Consider the following 26,932-nt stretch of genomic DNA (forward strand, 5'->3'; position numbering starts at 1 on the left):
ATAGCATAAATCAAACTAACATACATCAGTGTGTTATTAATGTGCACACACACACACACACACACACACACACACACACACACGCACGCACACACACACACACACACACACACACACACACACACACACACGTGTTACAATAAACAGCTCTTATGCTTCTGTATGATTCTCAGTGCTTTCCATTTGCGTGTCCACATGTTGCTGTAAGTGGTGCTTGACTGCAGTTTGCTCTCATTTCAAGTGGTTTGCTGTCACAAAGCCAACAGGAAGTCCGGCCATGGTTGAGCCAACTGAAGATGGGTTGAAGGTGGCGTCCTCGTTTCCTCTGTGAGTGCGAGAGGACAGACAAAGCAAACACCGTTTGGACAGCATTAAAATATTTACACTGATGATTAATGTTGTGTCTTTGCACCTGTAGCGATACATGTTGGAAAATGGAGACTTTAGCCACCAAGACTGACGTGCCTGGAAACTTCCCTGTGAGTACGCCCACAAAGACAGGAAACAGTTTAGCCACCGCGGTTAATCCTCCATCATCATCATGCAGTATTTTTCACATCTTTTCTTCTGCTGTTTCCCTTGTTGTCAGTCACGGGGTTTGTGACTGAAATGCGTGTGGTCGACGGGAAGCCTGACGAGTACGGCCTGAATCATTCCATCAACACCGGACGGAGTGAAACCTTTGTTGAAAACAGATTATATGGTAACGTTGCATTTAGCTTCAGTAAACTGTGAAGTTACAGCAGCAGATTTACATCACGTGGCTTCACAGGAAGTAGTCTGGACCTCAGCGCTGAGGTTCAAGCAGCTCTGCTTGCAGACGGCATCCTTCCTGAAAATGTTCTTCATCTTCCTCAAACCAGAACTTTTACATTGGTGCTGAAGTTCTATATAAAAACAGCCTGAAATACAAAGTGATGTTGTGCACTGATTACCTCACACTCTCCATGTTTCCTTCTACAGAGGAGTGTCCGCCTGAGTGTTTTGTCTGATCTGTTGTTGATCGTCTCATTGACACTGCATGCAGATCTGACACCAGGGCTGGACTGGGACAAAAAATGGTCCCGGGCATTTTGACTGGAGACCGGCCCCCCAGGTATTAAAGGAAAAACCATGAAGCCTTTGAATGAAAACAAACGCTGTTGTCACAGTGATGGACGCTGTCTTGTTGGTATACATGCATCAGTCTAATAAACTTAAACCTGCACCATCCTCCCTGTCCTGGTATTCTAAACAGGAAGTAGACTGTTGGTCGAGTTAACCTCCTGAACATCTACAACACACGGTGGAAACCTGACATTAAGACAGAGACTAGAGGTGAGACATGATCATTGCTGATTACTGATGACAGATTTAGATATGTTTTCATAAACCTTTCATTTGCCACATCAATAAACAGCACGGCAGGGCAAAATATGTTTTCTAACATGGCAACCTTTAAAAAGTGAAAGGAGACAGAAAGACAGCTGAGAAAGAATCAAACTGACTTTTTGATGCATTTTACACACAGTACTGGTGCAGAATCTAGAAAATGTGGGAAACACTGGCATCATATGCAGTACTTACTTCTGAAGAAATTATGATGGGACCCTAAAAAAATGACTATGTACAATAATGGATTTCTATACATTTTACATCAGATGGAAACGTTTGTTGTAAGATTCAGATAATTATTTATTAAAAGTGAGACATTTTAAATGAGAATAAGAAAGAAAAGTATTTCTTTGTGCCCCCCTCTCCCTGTTAATGCCCTACCTGCCCCCCTGGCAACACTTTGCTAGACCCGCCCCTGCACAGTTACCAGCTGTCAGCTACACAAAAAGGATCCTGGTGTTATTTGTCTCTCAGAAACAGTTCATAACTTCAACTCATTTTTGTTTTGTCATGTTTTGTTCTTTACATTGTCTTTCTTCTATATAATTGTTAAACATTTAATAAATATGTCTACAAAAAGATTTTAAAAATCAGACATTTCACACAGACACCCAAATGATTTCTGACTGATGAAGGGGGCTGAAGGTGCCCTGCTCTTGCCCAGCTTCTGCTGCTCTCTCCCTGCTCACTGTCAGCAGCTGGCAGCCTCGGTCCTGCCTGAGACTCTTCATCTATCAGTGCCAAAGAATATGGGAAATAGCAACGCACAACATGCACATTACAAAACAAGCACATGAATCAGCATTACATTCATTAGTGAAGTGCTGACGTTCGTTCCTAAACTTTGGGCCTTAATTAACATCACTGTGAACTAATGTTTGCTTTGCTTCTTAACCAGTGAAGCAGCGAGGGGCTTTCTGAGGTTCCTGCTCGTAAATGCCCAAAATGAGTCGAGTATTTCTCTGCAACTACAAACTCTGTTTTCATCAGAGGTGTAAATATTACAGCACTGTGTCAGAGTCACTGAGGCTGGAACACAGAAAAAGGAAGTAGATGTATTTATTTTTAGACTTTATTGCCTGGAACCACTTAAAAATACGCTTTGGGTCACAATTAACTGCAGAAAACCAGGAATCCACATATGAACATTATCTGTGCAGAGATTTATGCTTCTGAAGGTAAACAGTGAAAACTTGCAGCACTAAATGCACAGATAGCCAGGCGTTTCACATTTTGGGACCATCTGCCAGTTTTCATTTCTTAGGTATTGAAGAGCAGAAATGATTGAATTTTATTTACATGCTTAAAAATGTTTGCTTTTGAATATTATTTGAAGAATTACCCACACACTCAGGCACTGTGGGCCTGTTTCCCTTTGCACAACCGAGTGTTGGAAACGGGCCTTTTCTCTTTAAACTCTGAGGGGCTGTAACTTTGGCTTCTATTGGCAGATTTGCATGATTGACCCTCTTTTTAAAATAGTTTTAGCCAAGAGAATCAAGCTAACATCACTGTTTTTACGTCAGCTCACGTCACACGAGCTGTTTCAAGAAAAGTCCTCCTGTCACACAGCAATGCCTACATCAATCACACCACTCTGCTTAAATAATAATAATAATGTTTAGTGAAGCAGGTGAAGCAAAGGGCTGCTTTTAATAGGCTGGGAGACCCAGGTGTGCTGCTTTAGCTGCTGAGCCTCTCATGCTAGCCTCCATCTATAAGCTGGGATCACAGGAGCACTGCAGTCCTGACTAGATCAAGGATTGTTATTCATGCAGGTGACAAAAGTTTACATTCACAGAGTCATAGGATTGAGCCTGGTTTGAAAAGCAGCTGTTTAATGCAGCTGCTTAGAGTTCACACACAGTAGAAGAATCAGACTTGAGTCACATTTCAAACACTGGAAAAATACTCAGCAAGTAACAATGAAAACAGCACAGACTCAGTATATCCTGTTCAGTCCTGTGTTTGATATGAATGTGCTGTTCAGAGAGGATCTCATGTCCTCTTTTACAAAGCCTTTGTTTCATGATGTTTGTGTATAAATGAATGTAGGTGTGTTTCTAAGTGTGAAGGAGCCCTGGGAGAAAAGACTGAAGCTTGTGCCAAAGAACAAACAGGAAAGAAAGATCAGCATTAATGAAGACGAGCACAGAAGGAGCCCAAGCACGTGTTGCTTTTTCAGATTTCTCTAAAAGTGTGTGTTCATTTGTTCCATCCTTCACAACAAACAACAGCTGACAGACACACATGCACTCTGTGTCACTTCACAGGGGCTGATGAAAGTGGACACAGTAAAGGGAGAGCTGGACCTGCTCTACACATCCTGCACTCTGTTAACAGACTTTATTCTGCAGCATCAACAGATAAAAATATATGAAAATATAGAAACGTTTAACATTGTGACTGTTCACATTAGTGAAGCTGTTACTTTGCTGCCAGGTGGGAAAAGAAGCCTAAAGCTGAGTCTGATTAAACATCTGCTGCACCAGAGAGTTTCATGGCCCTGCTTTATCCTGTGCTTGCTGACCACCTCGTCCTGAAACCTCTTCATCATCCTCACAGTTGTGTGAAGAAAGAGGGAAGCAGGTGGAAACCATCTGTGCTGCTGTGTTCACTTGTGTGTGTGCGTCTATGGTCATATCTAATGTGTACCTACAGACAAACACAAACACCTGGCATTGCACAAGAGTCTCTGCTGGAGCAACCTGCAGATGTCAGAGATGTGATTAGAGGGTAAAGTGGACTAGTGAGAGCATCTATGTTGTTGTTGTCTGCTGGGGGACAGCATCAGCTGCAGAGATGCATCAGGATCAGCAAACTAATCTGCAAGGCTGCAAGTGTCACTGAAGGAGTTTGAGTCAGTGAGGGACTCAAACTCACACAGCTGGTCAAGAAGGCTCAGCAGCTGCTGTATTTCCTGAGGAGGCTGAGGAAATTTGGTATGTTGGCCAAGATCCTCAGCAGGTTCTACAGCTGCACTGTGGAGAGCAGCCTGACCAGCTGCATCACTGCATGGTACGGCAGCACTACTGCAAACCGCAAACGCCTGCAGAGAGTGATAACAACTGTGGAGAAGATCATCAGGACCCCGCTGCCCTCTCTGCAGAGCAGCTACCATCACAGAGTCCAGAGGAGAGACACACCTCTGCCCTCGAGACGAAGGTTCAGAAGTGTGAAATGTGGAACATCCAGACTCAACAACTCCATCTTCCCCACTGCTATCAGACTCCTGAACAGCTGACCGACCTCAAACTGCAGTTTGCACATCAGGTCACTTTGCACACTAAGTTCATTTTGCACATTAAACTCCATGTACATCCATGTACATCGACATCTGCAGACCACACGTGTCTTCAGTTACTTATTTGTACTTATTTGCAGTTATTTATCTTTTTATTTTATTTTTTTAAGTTATTTTTTATCCTTATTTTATCTTTTTATTTATTCTTATCTTGTTCTTTTAACCATTATCTAACTTGGCATTGTGCACGGTGTGTTTAGATTCAGTTTAAATTCAGGGACATGAGCCCCTGTTGATCCTCTACCTAATCACACGAGCCACGGTGTGAGAACGGGTGTGGGTCTCAATCAGCCAAGGTTTTGAGTGAACCCATTGTGAGATCTAGCCCCACCCTATCATGTGATTTCCTGTGATCAAATGTCCCAGGATGTGAGTGGGCATTAAGACGTCCATGTCCCTCATCAAGCAACTTAAAGAAGTCCAGACGCTTTTCTTTCCAAGCTCCTTCAACAACATCATTCATAGAACAACTTCCAGCTTCTTTTGCTCGGCTACAGTTTGGATGGATTTGCATTTAAAGATGCAACAAGACTAAAATGATTAGGGTCAGGAGGTCAAAGGTCAGAGCTCCTGTGGGTCTGAGGGCGGCCTCACGCTGGAGAAGGATGAAGGAGTCTGACCTGAGCCAGTGTTTGACATGAACACATCAGCACTGCTGTCAGTGAGCCTAACGACAGCCGTTAGCATCATTTCAGTGTTTCAGTCATAAAAACACTTCCTGTCTCTGTGGTGGTTACAGTGACATCATGCAGTTTGTGCTTTGACCTCCAGAGGGCGACAAATCAGCACAGACAGAGAGCTCCATTCAAACTTTGCTGCCATCAGGAATAATTCTTCAAATATAATCATCAGTGTTTGAGCAGTTATGATATCAGGGACAATCTAGACATGTGTGACAATACTGAACATGTCACATGACACACCTCAAACATCATGTGATCCACTCTCAGTCTGCACTTTCATTCATGACTTCAACAGGTTGAAATGAGCTTTGAAGAAACATTCAGTGAAATAAATCTTTCATGGATTCATGTGAGCAGCAGATGAACTTTGTACCAACAACATCTTCAATAACAGAGTCTGAATGAAGCTCAGGTGTTGATGCTGCTCACTGATTGGACGCTTGCTTTCAGCTCTGCTCTCAGTCTTTACTGCACAGGTGAAGGTAGAAAGTGTGACTGGATCTATAGACTGGAAACAGAGAAACATGCTGAACATTTGAAGCTTTGCAGCAGAAATGTTCATGTTACAACTACAGCAGAGCTGATCTGGGATCAGTGTGTTCACACCTGCAGCTACAACAAGGTTTCATGTCTCCACACGTCAGCATGTGAACTTTACTCTGACTCAGTCTGAGCAGTCAGACGGCATATTTTTAAAGTTAACACATCAGCACACACAGAGCTGAGCCCCTCCCACCTGTGCTGAGTTTCAGGTGGAGTCCCGCCTCCTTCCAGGAAGCAGCTCACCTGTGTGTCCGTGTTTAGTGTCCAGGTGTGGAGTGGAGCTTGTTGTTGGTGTGTGAAGAAACTGTAAGTTTGCTTTGTTTCCTCCTTTAACAGTTTGTCTTTAGGAACTTTACTGTTTGTTCAGCTCGTGTTTGATTTCTTCACACAACAAACTGTGTGTGTTTGTATTTCCGGTCTCTCCATTAAAGTCAGTGTGTAATGTTTCCTGGCTAACATCAGCTGTGTGCAGCTTAGTTCAGCACAAATCTGCCGCTCCATAGTTCACGGTAACGGACTCACAGCTGGACCAACGAGGCCGAGTGTGTCCGCCACTCTGAGCTACGTTCGTGTTTGTGTACTTGTAGTTTGTACTTTGTGAGTTCACTCAGAGCCCACAGAGGACGCAGCGTACGTGATGACGTCACAGCCCTTTACCTCCTTTACTGTCACTGTGATTAATATTTACACACGAGACACCTGTAGAGCTCTGACGCTGAGCTAGCACACAGCATGCTAACACTAAGCTAACGCTAAGCTAACGCTAAGCTAACACTAAGAGTTCTTACAGACACGAGTTAAAAAGCTGCTTTTAGTTTGTGATCAGAGTCCAGGACTGAGAGCAGCAGCAGAGCTGATGGATGATGAATTACTGGATGGAAGAAGCTTCTCATTAGCAGTGAATCAGTGTGTGTGCAGTTCTCTGCAAACTCAGCAGCAAGAATTAGTGTGAAGCTTTAACTCTGCTGATCCTCTTTGAATCCTGGATCAGCTGAAATGTTTAAAATGTTGTTCACACGTGTTGGACTGACTGAAGCTTCCAGTCACAGTGAATCAGTGTGTGTCAGTGAATGCATCGTGTGTGCTTCAGGCTCCATCTAGTGGACTGATAGCAGAGCAGCTGATGGCAGCTTCCTCTGCCTCACACTGCTGTCTGACTGCATCCAGCTGACACTGAGATGAAGCAGGAAAGAAGCAGCTGATATTTGGACAGCACACATGATGAAAGGAGGATTTCAGCTGATGTGCACATGAATGATTTGTGTTTCCTCTGCAGGTAGAAAGTGTGTGTGAGCTGAATTGAGCAGCATGGATCAGTGTGAGGACAGAGAGGAGGGAGCCCCTCCCTCTAAAAGCACTCTGTGTGGGGAACATGAGAGCCAGACCAAAGCTCAGAGGTGAGATGACCATCTCTAACTGTCCATGACTCTTCTCCATGTCACAGCTCAGCACTCACATCACTGCTGCATCATTATTCACAGGAACCAGCCTGGACCTCCACCCAGCTCTGTGTCCTTACAGAGTGATGGGTCTAAAGGTCGTCTCATTGATTTTAAAGTCCAGCCTGTGTCTGCTGCAGAGAGGTGAGCTGTTAGCAACATGAGCTCTTTGATTTAACTGCTTGATGTTGTTGGATATAAACTACAAACACGTCGTTCCCTCAGTCCCATTTAAACTGTCTTTTAAAACAAGCCTTTGGTTTCTAAACAACTGAAAACCCACTTCAGCAAACAGGAAGTGATCAGAGCGTCCGTCCACTTCCTGTCAGGCCCTGCAAACATTTCATATTGAAGAAAAGTAGCTGATATCTCACATTTTTACTCCACCACATTCAACCATTTTGACATTTTACAGCATGAAACTCTTGTCACATGACTCCTGTTATGTTATAGAGTCATGTGACCACCAGGGAGGGATTTGTATGGATGAAACACATTCAAATCAATCTGATTCATCAATGGAAACATTTTTGGTGTAAATGCAGCAACACTGAAAACGCTGAAGATAAAAACACAACAGATGAAATATGAACAAATCGAGGCTTTGAATACACGTGTGTGTGTTTGAGACACAGAGATAAATGGATTGTGTGTCTGTCCTATTGCTGCATGAGGATTTTATTGTAGATTTTGTGCGTGTACACTTTTGACCACGAAGGTGTTGAAAGGGCGTAAAACAGTTGGAGGCACCAGAGTGAACACTAGTGCTGTCAGTAGATTAAAACATGACTAATTAATGACACAATCTTCTGTCATTAATCCTGATTAATCACAATTACTTGATCAATAGCTGCAGTTACATTTTTCCAACTTTATATTTAAGCCTGTAACAGACGTTTACACCATATAATGAAGTCAATGCAGAATAAACACAAAGAATGTTAAACGCTTCAATTCAAAGAGACTTTGAATAGTTTTCAGTCTTTAACTCAGCTTCTCTGCTGTAAATACAACTTTGTAACAAACATATATACTAAAAGCTAAGTGTGCACTAATATATAATAATATATAATCTATGTTACTGCTGTTAATGAAAATGTTTAATCAGACTCATCACAGGGTTACTGTGGATTCATTTGGATGAATCACCATTAAACATCATTTTTAATGTAAACGAATCAAAGTTCATTTCATGAGCAAACAGACTCGAGAGAAAAGGGCAAATTTACACACTTAACATGTTTATTGAACATGTAAACATTGATTAACCTCCTGAATGAGCCGACCCCCCCAGGGACAGTCCTGCATGCTAATGATGGGCTCTGCTCTGTACCTGCAGGATTCTGTCAGCCACAAACTCCTCAGCTGATCCTGAATCTGAGCCCATCTGTCAAACAATCATTTTCTTCACAGGTCTGTGGAGGTGGCACTGATCCTGCAGCAGTCTAACACTCTCTGTCACTCTTCTTCAAGTCTTTGACACGAGGAACCAAAACTATGTTATTAACAACACTAACAGGTCTGCAGTTTGTCCACTTGGCAGTTGTGTCATCAGTGCTTTGCATTGTTGTGATATTTTAAGCTGGAAGTGCTTCGGTGAAAAGAAAATTCCTTCTGTCACGATGTGCAGAATCCTTCATGTTGGTCGGCTGGTCCGTCTTGTTATTTTTTTAATACTCAAACTTTCCATCGGGAGGTCAGTGTGTGTTTGTCATCTTCCATATTGAGCTGATTGGTTCAGCTGCCGTCACTAACAGATGTGCTGCACATCTGCACGTGTGCAAAGGTAACTCTACTCGGACAAACTGCCCGAAGTGCGTTGATAGAAACATTTCAGGGATTTTGAGTCGTTCTGCTCTCCAGATGTGTCGTGTTAAAGGTTTTTATCATGTTAATCATGATAACAGATGAACCCCTAACCCTAACCCTACATGTTAATTTTGACAGCACTGCTAAATCCTTTTTAATGTTCTTCTGTCAGATCATTGATTAGACTCGACTCCAAATACGAGACTCAGAAAACTCAAATGAAAACTCAAATCAAAGCAATGAGAAAAGGACTTCTTGTGTTAGAATGAAAACATATGGAAGTGGTCAGGTTTCAAACACTCGATGAATCTACTGCACAGTTACATTCAGGGACCTTTGGCCTCCTGAGAGCATTAGTTGATGGTTCATCACAGTTTTCTCAAAGTTTCCTCTGAGCTTCTGCAGCATCATCACTTCCATCACTGATGAAAGAAAGTTCATAGAAAACAGAAAATATATCTTCACAATCTGAGAGTCTAAAACTTGACAGACTTGATTCAGATGAAGTTATTTGAGCAGAAACTCCTGGATCTTTATCCTGTGTTGATCTAATCCTTCATGGTTCTTCCACAGAGTGGACCAGCAGAGCTCAGAGGTTCCCAGTGGTCAGTCTGCCCAGCAGCATCAAACACAGCTGGACTCCATATTTATGGTCTGTACATGTACAACAACTACTTTATTATTAATAATAATGCATTTATTTATAGGTCCCTTTCAGAACACCAAGGACTCTGTGGACTAAACGACCAAAAGAAAACAAACTTTGAAATCAGACGGTGCAAATGTGATCACAGGGAAACGTTTTAAACATCGAGGCTTTAAACAGAAACCAAAGTGAAACAGTTTGTAGTCGAGATCAGTGGGAATGAAGCTGAATAACTGTTTCTTCAATAACTTTGAGCTCTTAAAAAAGAAAAACTAGCTGAAAGTCTGGCTGCTCTTATGAAAAGTACAGAGAAATTATGGGTCGCTCAACACTTGTGCACAATATAAGAGTTTAAATAAATCTAAAGAATTACTCAAAATCCTACAATCATACTGAGAAAATCATCTACAGCTAACTATCCAAGTGGATTTGTTTAAGACAGCTCCATCTGCTGGTGGCCCTCTGCAGGTGCATGAAAGGGGCGTGTTTATAGTGAAAGTAGTAGAGAAAGTAAACCCCACGGGAAGGAGGAGGACTCTCAGCAGCTTCCAGCTCATATTCAGGCATTTGACTTCTCACTGAAAGCAGCAAGTTTGAGTGTCTGTACCTTAGTTAGAAGAGATAACATGGTCATAGTAATTAGAGTTGATTGAGCAATGCTGTCCTTATAATGTAGTTTATGATTTTTATACATCATTTTATGGACAAGTCCAGTTTTTCTGTAGAGCCTCTCAACTTGGTGACAGCAGTCAAAGTTCACGTGTAAACCAGAGCAGCAAATCAGGTCCAAATGTGTTGTTCACAGTGAGTGGGATCATCATTGGCTGCTATGTTAACCTCCTGCAGCAGGATGTCTTTGGTCAGAGAATGGATAGATCACTAAGTCATTGTTGAGTTTAGGGAGACAGTAGACAGTTGGAGGAGGTTCAGCCAGTTGACACACAGTAGATAAAATAACTGAAGGCAGGAGCAGACACCTGTATGACTTTCCACCTCTCACATAGATTATTTCCCTGGGCAGCGCCACAGGGCTGGTAGATGTAAACAAAGCTGGAGGAGAGGATTGATTCATCTGAGAAAAGTCACAGAGTTGTGTCTTGATGCTCAATCATCCAGGTACGTAAATCCCAAAAAGCTTGATTCTGTTCATCTGGATGTTTTCAGTGGGAGAAACGTTTCATCATCATCAGGTGACTTCTTCAGTCTCAGCTGACTGCAGGTTTCAATCTCATAAACAGGACATTTGTATGACTGAAACCAGCCCACTGAAGGAACAATGGGCTGGGAGGTCAGTTCATTGATCATTGGTACGCATATTGTCAGGACCATTGATCAATGGTTGTTGATCAATGGTCATGAGTCCAGTTCACAGAGAGCTGGGGAATGGCTGCAATCACAGCATGTAAGATGGTGACAAATGTACCCTTAGGCCCCTCCTCCATTCAGAGATGGTCTTTCCTTTTCACATAAATGGCCTCCTTGACTCCGCCCTCAAACCAGCGTTCACATTTACTCAGGACCTTCTTGATGTGAAGTTCTTCTGCTTCGCTGGCTGCTGTGTCTGTGGGGATGGTGTTTGTTCTGTGTTGTAGTGTCCTGATGACGCCCAGTTTGTGCCCCAGTGGATGATGAGAGTCAAACCTTAAATACTGATCTGTATGTGTAAACAGAGTGAACCTTTAAGACCAGTTGTCTGTACGATCAACTCAGTCACCTGAAACATCTCCAAGTTTCTGGCTTTGATCATCAACCTGTTGGTAGTTCAGCTCTGAACACCAGTGAAATGTTTCTCCCACTGAAATCGCTGCATTCATATGAACAGCATCAACGTTTTGGGATCATGGAGTTGTGGACAAAGTCTCAGTTAATCAGATAAAGTCAAACCTATAATTGGTAAAGAGTTCGCGGATGATATGCCCCTTGATCGTAAAGAAGTGGATGTTGTGTGGACTAAAGTTCAGAGTGGTGGGTCATTCATAAAGTATTCTGTTCCAGCTGCTGGAGGACAACATCATCACTTTTGTGAAGAACGAGCTGAAGAAGATCCAGAAGGCTCTGAATCCAAATAAGCCCCAGTGCTTGGAGTTTCAGAGGGAGGATGATGAGCAGAGGAGAAACAGCAGAGAGGCATTTGTGAAGATCACAGTGGACTTCCTGAGGAGAATGAAGCAGGAGGAGCTGGCTGACCGTCTGCAGAGACGTAAGAGGATTTATCTAAAGGTTTAAGCTGCTGGATAAATGAGACACTTGTGACACCAGTGTGTTCAGTCATTTCTCAGTGGGTCAGAAATTGTCATCAGCATTTTGTAAAATATGATTGTTAAAGTTGTATTTTTATTATTATTATTCAGAACTTCCAGCTGCTGTTTGTCATCGTAACCTTAAGTCTAAGCTGAAGAAGAAGTTCCAGTGTGTGTTTGAGGGCATCGCTAAAGCAGGAAACCCAACCCTCCTGAATCAGATCTACACAGAGCTCTACATCACAGAGGGAGGGACTGCAGAGGTCAATGATGAACATGAGGTCAGACAGATTGAAACAGCATCCAGGAAACCAGACAGACCAGAAACAACCATCAGACAAGAAGACATCTTTAAAGCCTCGCCTGGAAGAGATGAACCAATCAGAACAGTGCTGACAAAGGGAGTGGCTGGCATTGGGAAAACAGTCTTAACACAGAAATACAGCCTGGACTGGGCTGAAGACAAAGCCAACCAGGACATCCAGTTCATATTTCCATTCACTTTCAGAGAGCTGAATGTGCTGAAAGAGGAAAAGTTCAGCTTGGTGGGACTTGTTCATCACTTCTTTACTGAAACCAAAGAAGCAGGAATCTGCAGCTTTGAAGACTTCCAGGTTGTGTTCATCTTTGATGGTCTGGATGAGTGTCGACTTCCTCTGGACTTCCACAAAACTACAATCCTAACTGACCCTAGAAAGTCCACCTCAGTGGATGTGCTGCTGATAAACCTCATCAGGGGGAAACTGCTTCCCTCTGCTCGCCTCTGGATAACCACACGACCTGCAGCAGCCAATCAGATCCCTCCTGACTGTGTTGGCATGGTGACAGAGGTCAGAGGGTTCACTGACCCACAGAAGGAGGAGTACTTCAGGAAGAGATTCAGAGATGAGGAGCAGGCCAGCAGGATCATCTCCCACATCAAGACATCACGAAGCCTCCACATCATGTGTCACATCCCAGTCTTCTGCTGGATCACTGCTACAGTTCTGGAGGATGTGCTGGAAACCAGAGAGGGAGGACAGCTGCCCAACACCCTGACTGAGATGTACATCCACTTCCTGGTGGTTCAGGCCAAAGTGAAGAAGGTCAAGTATGATGGAGGAGCTGAGACAGATCCACACTGGAGTCCTGAGAGCAGGAAGATGATGGAGTCTCTGGGAAAACTGGCTTTTGATCAGCTGCAGAAAGGAAACCTGATCTTCTATGAATCAGACCTGACAGAGTGTGGCATCGATATCAGAGCAGCCTCAGTGTACTCAGGAGTGTTCACACAGATCTTTAAAGAGGAGAGAGGACTGTACCAGGACAAGGTGTTCTGCTTCATCCATCTGAGTGTTCAGGAGTTTCTGGCTGCTCTTCATGTCCATCTGACCTTCATCAACTCTGGACTCAATCTGCTGGAACAACAACAAACAACATCCAAGAAGTCTGAAACAGGAGAATCTGCAGAGACACACTTCTACCAGAGTGCTGTGAACAAGGCCTTACAGAGTCCAAATGGACACCTGGACTTGTTCCTCCGCTTCCTCCTGGGTCTTTCACTGCAGACCAATCAGACTCTCTTACGAGCCCTGATGACACAAACAGGAAGTAACTCACTGACCAATCAGGAAACAGTCCAGTACATCAAGGAGAAGCTCAGTAAGAATCTGTCTGCAGAGAAAAGCATCAATCTGATCCACTGTCTGAATGAACTGAATGATCGTTCTCTAGTGGAGGAGATCCAACAATACAGGACTTCAGGAAGTCTCTCCACAGGTAAACTGTCTCCTGCTCAGTGCTCAGCTCTGACCTTCATCTTACTGTCATCAGAAGAAGATCTGGATGAGTTTGACTTCAAGAAATACTCTGCTTCAGAGGAGGCTCTTCTGAGAATGCTGCCAGTGGTCAAAGCCTCCAACAAAGCTCTGTGAGTAAACATGTTGTCATCGCTTCATTGTTAAAATCATGGGAAATAAATCAGAAATGCTGAGTTCAAAGAGCACTGTAACATTTTTTTAAAATAGTAAATTAAATGATCATCAGTCACTCAGTAAATATATGGTAGTTTTAATGTTTCACTCCAGCATTTCTAAAACACACTTTGTTCTGTAACTCTTATCAAAGGACAATCCAGACCCAGCCTATAAGAACATGAGTTCTGATGCTTCAGCCCCTCTGACAGGTTTATTATCCTCAGCTTGTTCATTTGTCTCCAACTCCAGGAGTTTGGTTGTTTTATTCTAAAGCACAGACTTCACCTACATCTTTTTCTGATGTTCATAATTTAAGTTCAAGTTTGTATCTCACTTTCAGTGCACACTCTCCCTTTTTAAATATAAATCTCTGCTGTGCTGTCATGTTTTCATCCTGTATGGAGGGAGAAACTCGGTCTTCATTACTGAAATTGCCTCTAAGGTCGTGTTTCTTGTCAGTAACCATATGTAACTGTAAGGCTTCCATAACCAGTGTTATCACAGAATTACAGTGGGTTCACTCTGGGTCCTCTACAGTTTCTTCCCACTGTCCACAGACATGCAGTTAGGTTACCTGGTGATCCAAACTTCATGCAGGTGTGAGTGAGAGTGGTTGTCTGTCCCTCTGTGGGCTTAGTGGAAGAGACTGGATGGATCTCTGCTTTGTCTTTGATATATGCTGACAGCAAACATTCTCCATGAAGTCTGCATTTCAGCTCATTTCCTTTATACGCACCTTTAACAGGAAGAGTTTTATACAGCTAGTGTTTAAAATCCAGTGTTCTTCACAATACACAGGTAATGAGCATGATTATTGAATTACTAAAATTTTCTAAAATAATTGTTCTCAATGGGGTTCAGATCAGGTGAACAAGGTGGCCATGTCATTAGTTTTTCTTCTTTTATACCCTTTCTTGCCAGCCACGCTGTGGAGTACTTGGACGCGTGTGATGGAGCATTGTCCTGCATGAAAATCATGTTTTTCTTGAAGGATGCAGACTTCTTCCTGTACCACTGCTTGAAGAAGGTGTCTTCCAGAAACTGGCAGTAGGACTGGGAGTTGAGCTTGACTCCATCCTCAACCCGAAAAGGCCCCACAAGCTCATCTTTGATGATACCAGCCCAAACCAGTACTCCACCTCCACCTTGCTGGCGTCTGAGTGGGACTGGAGCTCTCTGCCCTTTACCAATCCAGCCACGGGCCCATCCATCTGGCCCATCAAGACTCACTCTCATTTCATCAGTCCATAAAACCTTAGAAAAACCAGTCTTGAGATATTTCTTGGCCCAGTCTTGACGTTTCAGCTTGTGTGTCTTGTTCAGTGGTGGTCGTCTTTCAGCCTTTCTTACCTTGGCCATGTCTCTGAGTATTGCACACCTTGTGCTTTTGGGCACTCCAGTGATGTTGCAGCTCCAAAATATGGCCATTTCCTTTATACGCACCTTTAACAGGAAGAGTTTTATACAGCTAGTGTTTAAAATCCAGTGTTATTCACAATATACAGGTAATGAGCATGATTATTGAATTACTAAAATTTTCTAAAATAATTGTTTTAGTTAATATTGTATGACAGTGTACACAGAATTATTAGCTCAGTAGGCAGAGTGGTCGCCCCATGATCATAAGGTCAGGGGTCGAATCCACCGAATAGTTACCTTGTGGTACCCCTGAGCAAGGTACCATCAAGGTACCAATCATGTGCACTGGACTGGTAGCACTCATAGTCTCATAGGTTTAAATAAATTTTTAAAAAAAAGGGTTCAACATATAAACAAATTTAATTTGATCACATATATTGTTTGTTTTTTTCCTTTCTCTCACAGACTGAGCAGCTGTAACGTCTCAGAGGAAGGCTGTGAAAATTTGTTGTCAGTGGTCAGCTCCCAGTCCTGTAGTCTGAGAGAGCTGGACCTGAGTACCAACAGCCTGAAGGCTTCAGCAGTAAAGCTTCTGTCTGCTGCAGTGGAGAGTCCACATGCCAAACTGAATGTTCTGAGGTCAGATCAATTTGTATTATGTTTAGTTCTGTTTGTTTATGTGTTTGATGTTTGTTTTTGTTTATATCTTTATCCAGTTATCCTTGTCTCATAGCATTTTTATTCATTTCCAAGTTAAGGTAAACTTATACTAACCTGCTCAGCACAAGACAATAAGCTATTGCACCCTGATTACACTTTAACAACAATCTTTATTCATGTTTTTATCTTCAGACTTAACATCTGTGAACTCTCAGAGGAAAACTGTGAAGCTCTGTCCTCAGTTCTCAGCTCGCAGTCCTCTAGTCTGACAGAGCTGGACCTGAGTATCAGAAAGCTGCAGGATTCAGGAGTGAAGCTTCTGTCTGCTGGACTACAACGTTTAAACTGTAAACTGAATACTCTGAGGTCAGATCAGAAAACATTTAGTTTTTAGAATTATTAATTAAAGTTCATACATATGATGTTGTATCTTAGTATGTTTATGTTTCCTTTAAAAATAGAAAGTCAACATTTAATGTTGTGAAATGTATTAACAAACTCTACATGAGTACTTGTTTTATAGATTGTCTTTTATTTTTCAGACTGAGTGGCTGTAACCTGTCAGAGAGAAGCTGTGAAGCTCTGTGCTCAGTCCTCAGCTCCCAGTCCTCCAGTCTGAGAGAGCTGGACCTGAGTAACTCTGACCTGCAGGATTCAGGAGTGAAGCTTCTGTCCGCTGGACTAAAGAGTTCACAGTGTGCAGTGGAAACTCTCAGGTCAGGATTCAAACTTTTCCACAGATGATCATTTGAGATGTGAATTATATTATTGTATAAACAGGTAACTTTTACAGCTGTCAAGTGAACTTTTATTTACATTTGAGTGGATAATTGGACTCTGAATTACTAAAAGTTGTTATAGTCATGTCTTTGTTTATTTAAAAAAATACTTCACGTACTGCCTAATTTAAAGATTTAGGCTCCTTTGGGCCCATAATATATATATTTGATTTCTTTGTGAATGAAATTAGGAGGATATTGGCGACTGCTGATTGGCTCGCTGTTTGTTTTTTATTCACAGTACTTAATTTTAAAGGCTGATTTCTCAAAATGAGATGTTTATCTTTTCTTCTACAACACGTGGAGCCACCAAATCTTCTTGCTTGATTTATTCATTACAGTTTGATTTAAAGAATATTAGACTCGTAACATAATAAATATATTTATTTCACTTCTTCTTGAGAGAAAGAAAGGGATGACTGGGTGAGCTCCAGTGGTTCATCCCAGCAGAGAGAGCGGCACACTGGGCTGCAAATGATCACAGTAGTAATGGCCATAGTTTGATAAAACAGGCAGTCTTACCCTGTAGATAATACAGGGTTCTGGTGCCGATGTGGGGGAGGGGAGTCGCCCGGTACTAACTACATACTACTAACTACCTCATCCAGATGTCTTCCCTACTAAACCTGATAAGAAGTAACTGCAGTAGCCTTATAGGTCAAATCAGTTTCACCTGTTAAAGTTAGCTCCACTATTAATTAGGGGTGGGGGAAAAAATCGATACTGTGTAGTATCGTGATATTTTGTTTGCTAATAATGTATCGATACAGGGACAGCAGAAATCGATATTTTGTTACAAACAATTTTTTCTCTGAAGTCAACATGCTCTGGAGTCAGAGCATGTTGACTTCAGAGCATGTTGATCCTTTTTCTGAGCAACAATCCTGACATTCCTTCACTGTCCAAATGTGTTTAACTTTTTTTTGGCAGCAATAAACATGACAGTTTACTTATTTTAATTTAAGACATGTTTAATTTTAATTAAGTTTGAAACTTTTTTATTTAATGTAAAATTATATATTTTTTTAAATTTACTTTCAAATTCTTCAGTTGCTGAAGGGGCTGCATAGTTTTCATAAATTGCATAGTTCAGAATAGCTATAATTGTACCAGATGGTTGCATTCAGTTAAGTTGGACTAGACTGTAATACAAACCGTTCAGTTTGTCAACAATAAAACTGACTGAAATGAGAGAAAGACTGAGTGTGAGACTTTGATATTAGATAAAATGAATATTGATAAAGTTTACCTTTATGTGCAGAATTTAAATATCGCAAAATATTTTAAAAAATCGCAATAATATCGTATCGTGCGTTAAGTATTGTGATAATATCGTATCGCGAGTTGTATGGTGATTCCCACCTCTACTATTAATGGTGTCACTTGTTATTTCTGGGATGAGTTTAGTAGCCTGAACAGCTGCTTAAAGGAAAGTAATTAAATAATAAAAATAACCTAAGTCCGGGGGAACCTGCAAGAGCTGTTTGCACAAAGAATAATGCTCAGACTTTGAGGTTTTATCGTTTTACACAAGGTTTAAAAATGAATATCCACAATTGAATTGCAGAAATTGTTATTGAGCTAATACTGATGTAGTTGTTATCTTTGGTAAGGAGAGGTTGGAGGAAGGATGAGCACAGTCAGGCCTAAAGATGCTCTTAATAATAATAATGGATTGCATTTATATAGCGCTTTTCGAGACCCTCAAAGACCCTTTACAATCCCACTACAGGGAGTGCAGAATTATTAGGCAAGTTGTATTTTTGAGGAATAATTTTATTATTGAACAACAACCATGTTCTCAATGAACCCAAAAAACTCATTAATATCAAAGCTGAATGTTTTTGGAAGTAGTTTTTAGTTTGTTTTTAGTTTTAGCTATTTTAGGGGGATATCTGTGTGTGCAGGTGACTATTACTGTGCAGAATTATTAGGCAACTTAACAAAAAACAAATATATACCCATTTCATTTATTTATTTTTACCAGTGACACCAATATAACATCTCCACATTCACAAATATACATTTCTGACATTCAAAAACAAAACAAAAACAAATCAGCGACCAATATAGCCACCTTTCTTTGCAAGGACACTCAAAAGCCTGCCATCCATGGATTCTGTCAGTGTTTTGATCTGTTCACCATCAACATTGCGTGCAGCAGCAACCACAGCCTCCCAGACACTGTTCAGAGAGGTGGACTGTTTTCCCTCCTTGTAAATCTCACATTTGATGATGGACCACAAGTTCTCAATGGGGTTCAGATCAGGTGAACAAGGAGGCCATGTCATTAGTTTTTCTTCTTTTATACCCTTTCTTGCCAGCCACGCTGTGGAGTACTTGGACGCGTGTGATGGAGCATTGTCCTGCATGAAAATCATGTTTTTCTTGAAGGATGCTGACTTCTTCCTGTACCACTGCTTGAAGAAGGTGTCTTCCAGAAACTGGCAGTAGGACTGGGAGTTGAGCTTGACTCCATCCTCAACCCGAAAAGGCCCCACAAGCTCATCTTTGATGATACCAGCCCAAACCAGTACTCCACCTCCACCTTGCTGGCGTCTGAGTGGGACTGGAGCTCTCTGCCCTTTACCAATCCAGCCACGGGCCCATCCATCTGGCCCATCAAGACTCACTCTCATTTCATCAGTCCATAAAACCTTAGAAAAACCAGTCTTGAGATATTTCTTGGCCCAGTCTTGACGTTTCAGCTTGTGTGTCTTGTTCAGTGGTGGTCGTCTTTCAGCCTTTCTTACCTTGGCCATGTCTCTGAGTATTGCACACCTTGTGCTCTTGGGCACTCCAGTGATGTTGCAGCTCCAAAATATGGCCAAACTGGTGGCAAGTGGCATCTTGGCAGCTGCACGCTTGACTTTTCTCAGTTCATGGGCAGTTATTTTGTGCCTTGGTTTTTCCACACGCTTCTTGCGACCCTGTTGACTATTTTGAATGAAACGCTTGATTGTTCGATGATCACGCTTCAGAAGCTTTGCAATTTTGAGACTGCTGCATCCCTCTGCAAGATATCTCACTATTTTTGACTTTTCTGAGCCTGTCAAGTCCTTCTTTTGACCCATTTTGCCAAAGGAAAGGACGTTACCTAATAATTATGCACACCTGATATAGGGTGTTGATGTCATTAGACCACACCCCTTCTCATTACAGAGATGCACATCACCTAATATGCTTAATTGGTAGTAGGCTTTCGAGCCTATACAGCTTGGAGTAAGACAACATGCATGAAGAGGATGATGTGGACAACATACTCATTTGCCTAATAATTCTGCACTCCCTGTATTCATTCACTCTCACATTCACACACTGGTGGAGGTAAGCTACAGTTGTAGTGGTAGGTTAGGTTTTGCCCAAGGACAAAATGACCAAGACAGAGAGAGCTGGCTCATCAGACAGACAAGCTCATCTTGTAACCTACTGGTTCGCTGGTCAGCACACCAGCTAACTAGCACACCGGCTAAATAGCAAATCAGCTAACTAGCAGACCAGCTAACGGCAGCCACAAGCTGAAGGACGATTAAATGTAGTGGAGATATCAGAGATGACACTGGTGTGTCCGATTCACTCTTTAGCACTCCGTTCACTCCAGTGTGTCAGCCAGAACACCACTGAAGGCCAAATGATCCCAGCATGTGGAATAAAGAGCTTAAGGTTTGGTTTGAGACACTTTATTCTTTCACTGATTGATTCTTGCGGCTGTGATCATGTGTGTGGTTTCTTACAAAAAGGAAGTACACAATACAAATACATGACAAATAAGATGAATAGATAAGTTACATATCCAGTTATATGTACGTACATCAGTATAGCTAATATAGCCATATATAAGGACAAAGATCACAGTACTATAATGCAGTAATGTTAAACACAAAGGTGTATATCTACATAAATCTGTCCTATCAGTGATCAGGGTACTGTAGTATACTTCCACTACATAAACTATAGAAACTAAACGACATTAGTGTGACTTTAAGTTACCATCAGTACAGACGAACTGATGGTAGTTGTACAAAATAAAGGCATTGCAATTATTGTGAAGGGCTTCCGGTTAAACTAAGATCAGCTGATTACCTCATAACAAATTGTTTGCTATAGAACGCAGCTCCCACTCTTCATTAATATCATGTACTGTAACTCCCAAGTAACCATGGTTACCCAGCCACGCCCAGTAGTCTCCAGAGAGACCAACAGCTGGTGCACGTTGTAACGCCGTGGCTTTCATAGTCTCTCCTTTTTCTACAGCTCATGTGTTCTTCTTGTGATGGTGCGTCTTGAGGGAGGCTCATACATGCCGTCATTTGTTGATCCTAAGAACGTTCCTCAGACCGACTTCTTCAACAACACTAATCAGCCTGCAGTTTGTAGCTACTCACTTCACTGTGGTGTTTGTTAGCTTGTCTTTCTTTGGTTTTATCCTGACTCCTCCCACAAGCTGATCCTACGTAGTCTGCCCAAGCCTCCCACCTCTGTTTGTTTGGGTGGTTTGTTTGCTGCCATCAACAGCGTGTAATGCATTTAAGTGATACTTCAGACATGAAGTACTGCGACAATAAAAAACTCTACTTTGCTTAAAAATAACTTTAGTTGTATCAACACTGCCCTCTGGAATAATTAGACTTTGGTGACAAACTGATGTGATCTCCATGTTTCCTTTGTTGGACTGTGGGCGAGTGTCAGAACTGAATGTACTGAGTAACATGTAGAGTTTAAATATGTGTCAGTTCCAGTTTTAGAGCTCTAAAGTGCAGCTATCATGTTAGGAATATGTTAGGAATAGACAGGAACACTGAGCACACTGAGCTCAAATCTTTATTTATCCAGTTCATCTGTAGGCTGAGCTCAGTCCATCCATTTAGTGAAATGATGTTTAAAGGTCTCCTTGTTCTGTGAGCGTGCACAGATCCTGAAGCAGAAAGCCTGGGTTAACAGAGAAATGATCATCACTGTGATGATGCTCACCATCTCTGACTGGGATTTGAGGTTTTGTCAAAGCAGCAAAGAAAGCCTGGCTATGTTGGACTGGGTGTGGAAGCAGCTCCCAGTTTGAGTTCAGGAGACAGACACCCTCTCTACTTTGACGATCAGCTTCAAACTTTCCTTTTTGATAAAACTTATAGTTAGAGCTGGATCAGGTGACCCTGAACCATCACTTAGTTATGCTGCTATAGAGATGGATAACAGATGGATTGTTGTTTTGTGTGTCTGCAGTCTGTCAGGCTGTCTGATCACAGAGGAAGGCTGTACTTCTCTGGCCTCAGCTCTGACCTCCAACCCCTCCCATCTGAGAGAGCTGGACCTGAGCTACAATCATCCAGGTCCCTCAGGAATGAAGCTTCTGTCGGCTGGACTGAAGGATCCAGGCTGGAGACTGGACACTCTCAGGTATGGAGAGAATGTCTGATAGAGGAGGAAGAGCTGGAATCATTTCCTGTGTCTTTCACTCACTTCCTGTTTGTTTCCTGCAGATGAGACATGAACAATCACACATGCAGGAATATTTTCAGGGACAGACACACTAGTCTAGCTGGATAGTACATGGATATTTATGTAGGGGGTCTTCAAGGAGTCTGTTTGCAGGAACATTAATGATAACTGATAAGTCATGTTGAGAGTTTCATTAAAAGTAGACTTACAGTTAGGTAATATTTGGACAGAGACAACATTTTGTAACTTTAGATACAAGTATCAGCCATGTGTGTGTTTCCCATGCTGTATGTCCACAGTCACAGTGACAGTCAGTGACACTGACAGAAGGATGAAACAAGGCTGTGAATCATTTCAGTCTGTGTGTGTGACAAAGAGGCAGACAGGAGCAGCTAACATTTGGAAATGGAAGCTTACTGGAAACACTACATTCACGGCTGAATTCACAATAGATTTGTTCTCAAGTGCACATTTAGCAGCTAATGCTAATACTGTTTTCCCTTTGCTTTCTACAGCAGCTATTGCTAAGTAGGCCACTTTGCTCCGCTAAGGATTTGTGTGACCATGATGGAGACTCTGATAAGCTAATGCTGCTAAGCTAATGCTGTTTATGGGCCCTGTTAGAATCAATATTTCATTCTCATTCTGTTGTTTGAGAACAATATTAACGTTTCACATCATTATAACACAAGAGAAAAGGGTATTGGCATTAGCTACTAGTGCTTATTCACCTCAAATTACCTTTAGCTGCTAATGGCAGCCTACTTAGCATTAACTCCTCACTAATATAATGCTAATTTACATCAAATTAGCATTAACTGCTCATATTGTTATAAGGAAAGAGAAAACGGTATTAGCATTTGCTGCTAATAATTATTCACCCCTAATTAGAATAAGCCGCTAAAAGCAGCCAACTTAGCATTAATTCCTCACTTTGTTGTTACCCAACGGAAAAGAGTATTAGTATTAGCTACTATCATTTTTAATAAGTAAGAGAAAACAGTATTAGCAGTAGCGCATAATGCTAATTCACGTCAACGTAGTATTAGTTAATAATGGCAGCCTACTTAGCATTAACTGCTCACTAATATAATGCTAATTCGCATCAAATTAGCATTAGCTGCTCAGGTTGTTATAAGGAAAAAGAGAAAACGGTATTAGTATTAGCTGCTAATAATTATTCACCCCTAATTAGAGTTAGCCCCTAATGGCAGTCTACTTAGCATTAACTCCTGACATTGTTATAATGCAGGGGAAAAGAGTTACCATTATCGGATAATGCTAATTCTCATCAAATTAGCATTAGTTAATAACGGTAGACTTCATATCATTAGCTGCTGTCATTCTTACAAAGCAAACAGTATGAGCATTAGCTGTTAATCCTTTTTCATCTAAAATTAGAATTAGCCACTAATGGCGTATTGTTAAAAAGTAAGAAAAAACATTGTTAGCATAAGCGGATAATGCTAATTCATCTCAAATTAGTATTAGCTAATAATGGCACCTGCTTAGCATTAGCTGGTCACATTGTTATAAGGCAAGAAAATATGGTATTAGCAATAGCTGCCAATTTCTATTTACCTAAAATTAGCATTAGCCACTAATGGTAGCCTATAGCAAAAACTTCTTAATGCTAAATGAAGTTAATTAATGCTAAGTAGGTTTAACTGAAATTAAAGTAGTGTTAGCATTAGCTGCTGATATTGTTAAAAGGTAAGATAAAACATTGCTAGCAGCAGCGGATAATGCTAACACACATAATAATTAGCATTACCTAATAATGGCAGCCTTCTTAGCATTAGCTGCTCATATTGTTATAATGCAAGGGAAAAGAGTTGGCAAAAACAGTGTTAGCATTAGTGGATAATGCTAATTCACCTAAATTAGCATTAGCTAATAATGGCTACGTACTTAGCATTACCTACTAATATTGATATAAAGCAAGAAAATATGGTATTAGCATTTGCTTCTAATGCTTTCTCATCTAAAATTAGAATTAGCCACTAATGGCATCCTATTTAGCATTAACTCTTCACATCGCAAGGGAAAAATTAGAATTCAATAAAAAAAAAAAAGTGTTCACATTAGCTACTTGTATTGTTAAAAAGTAAGAAAAAACATTGTTAGCATAAGGGGATAATGCTAATTCACCTCAAATTAGTATTAGCTAATAACGGCAACCTACATAGCATTAGCTGGTCACATTGTTATAAAGCAAGAAAATATGGTATTAGCATTATCTGCCAATTCCTATTCACCTAAAATTAGCATTACCTGCTAATGGCAGTCTACTTAGCATTAACTCCTCACTAATGTGATGCTAATTCACATTAAATTAGCTTTAGCATTAGCTGCTAGCATCAGCCTACCTAGCACTAGCTGCTCACATTGTTAAAAGGGAAGAGAATACGATATTAGCATTAGCTGGTAATATTTATTCACCCCTAATTAGAATTAGCCACTAATGGCAGCATACTTAGCGTTAACTCCTCACATCGTTGTAATGCAAATGAGGCTAACTTGCATTAAATTAGACTGCTGTTATTAGCTAATGCTATTTAGCAGTAGCTGCTCACATTGTTATAAAGCAAAGGAAAACGATATGAGCATTAGGTTCTAATGCGTATTTGCCTTAAATTAGACGTAGGTGCTAATGGCAGCCTACTTAGCATTAGCAGCTCAGATGTTATAATGCTAGGAAAAAGAGTGTTAGCATTAGCCGTTAACATTGTTATAAAGTTAAGGGAAATAGTGTTAGCATTAGCTACTCACATTTTTAAAAAAAGTAAGTGTTAGCATTAGTGCATAATGCTAATTCATGTCAAATTAGCATTAGTTAATAACGGCAGCCTATTTAGCATTAGCAGATAATGTTGACCTTGGCCCACTGGAAAAGTTAAGAACTAAAGATTTAGGAGTGTTTCTCGATAGCTCTTTCTCGTTTGAGAAACAAATGAATTCTGTTATTAAAACCAGCTGTAAGGTTTATATTGTTGATTGTCATTTATGCTTAGAAATATTTACTCATATATGCTTAGAGTTGTATAATCGATTGCATGATGATAGAGGTTTGATCCTGAGTAGTCTGTAAAGACTCTGTGTGCCTTCCAGAGTGCTCTGGCATGCACACACCACTTGGGGCCATGAGAGAGGTCGTACCCTCTCTTACTGATTTATGGTGTAGGACAGGGGTCTCAAACTCAATTTAGCTGGGGGCCGCTGCAGGCAGAGTCTGGGTGAGGCTGGGCCGCATTAGGTTTTCCACAAGAAAGGCATGGTTAAAAAATTCCAATCTTCTCAAATCTCTTTATTTTTATTTTTTAACACAAAATATGAAAAATGAATAAACAAATTAAGAATTAATAAGAAAATAAATCAATCTGTAATACATAAATAAAATAATAATAAGATATTTTTAGTCAGTGAACTTGTGTGTATCTTTCAGTCTTCTATATCTGCTGTATTTAGATTGAAATGTCTGTATTAACAGTTCTATAACCTTCTTCTGAACATGAATGGAACACTGTAGAAAATGAACTGTTCTTCTGAACATGGCTTCTCTTGCCTACTCCTTGCTGCTAGAGACCTGGCAGCGTTTCCTCTCGCATAGCCGAGCCAGATTTGGCCTGAAGGAGGAAGCAGTTGCAACCCTCAGTATGTCTTGAAGATGATCATCCGTAAGTCTGGACCTGTACTTGGACTTATTGAAGTTCAAAGTGGAGAAGAGCTTTTGGCACAAGTATGTGCTACCAAAAAGGCACATGGTCCGCTTGAACATTCGGGAAAGCCGAGGGAAACTAGGGCTCAAGTCTCTCAAAAATTGTCCAAGCTTGTCTGCTTTTCCACTCACCTCCCTGAACTTTGCTTTGAGTTCAGAGTTGCACTGCAGCTCAATGAGCTCCATTTGAAGCACAGAAGGGGCATCTTGCACATCAAAGGAGAAGGGGTCCGCAAAAATGTGAAAGGTGGCTCTGTGTGTCTTGGAGTCAGCAAATCTGTGATCAAATTCCTCCTGTAGCCTCAAAATGACATCAACATACTCGTCAGCACTGAATGGTGTGCCTGCATCCACGAGTGCCTTGCATGCTGGGAAATGGCAAAGGTTTGTCTGAGAGAGCTGAGCTTTCCAGAGCGCCAGTTTTGTGGAGAATGCTCTCACGTTGTCATAGGCAGCACTGACAAGTTGCCCCTGGCCTTGTAACGTCTTGTTCAGTACATTAAGCTCATGTGTCATATCAACAAGAAAAGCTGAGTCCATGAGCCATTTGGGATCAGTTAGCACAGGAACACTAACTCCATCCTTCTCCATGAAGGCTTCACTTCTGCTCTCAACTCAAAAAGTCTCTTTAATACATTTCCCCTGCTGAGCCAACGTACCTCAGTGAAGTCGAGCACATCCCCATATTCTGACTCCATTTCCTCTAAAAAAGCACAGAACCTTCGGTGCTTTAAGCCCCTGGATCTGATTTGGTTGATGCATTTCACAACAATAGACATCACATTGTCAAACTTCAGGCATTTGCTGCAAAGGACCTGCTGATGGATGATGCAGTGCAGAGCAATGGCCTCCTCCACGCCTTCCTCTTCCAGTTTGTTTTGTGCCACCAGTCCATGTTTCCTCCCTGTCATTGATGGCGCTCCATCTGTTGTTATTCCAACAAACCTCTTCCATGGCAAACCAACATTCTCAATGGCATCACACAGC

General features: G+C 41.4%; 1 protein-coding gene across 2 annotated transcripts in view; it reads left to right on the forward strand.

Moving 5' to 3' along the window:
- Window positions 1-7,212: 7,212 nt before the first annotated feature.
- LOC146634327 (protein NLRC3-like) overlaps window positions 7,213-26,932 on the forward strand; it is a 180,231-nt gene continuing 160,511 nt past the window's right edge. Inside the window, exons 1-9 of one of the 2 annotated variants that reach the window (XM_085376700.1) lie at window positions 7,213-7,301; window positions 7,386-7,487; window positions 9,726-9,804; window positions 11,794-11,998; window positions 12,150-13,947; window positions 15,818-15,991; window positions 16,205-16,378; window positions 16,555-16,728; window positions 22,012-22,185. In XM_085376700.1, coding sequence (XP_085232826.1) covers window positions 7,213-7,301; window positions 7,386-7,487; window positions 9,726-9,804; window positions 11,794-11,998; window positions 12,150-13,947; window positions 15,818-15,991; window positions 16,205-16,378; window positions 16,555-16,728; window positions 22,012-22,185 — 2,969 coding nt within the window. The remainder of the gene's footprint in view (window positions 7,302-7,385; window positions 7,488-9,725; window positions 9,805-11,793; window positions 11,999-12,149; window positions 13,948-15,817; window positions 15,992-16,204; window positions 16,379-16,554; window positions 16,729-22,011; window positions 22,186-26,932) is intronic. The other variant, XM_085376717.1, reaches the window with a different exon arrangement.

The sequence above is a fragment of the Diplotaxodon limnothrissa genome, linkage group LG3 (genome assembly GCF_057381915.1).
Source record: "Diplotaxodon limnothrissa isolate DT_005_m linkage group LG3, D_limnothrissa_male_GT1.1, whole genome shotgun sequence".
In the NCBI taxonomy this organism is placed as follows: domain Eukaryota; kingdom Metazoa; phylum Chordata; class Actinopteri; order Cichliformes; family Cichlidae; genus Diplotaxodon; species Diplotaxodon limnothrissa.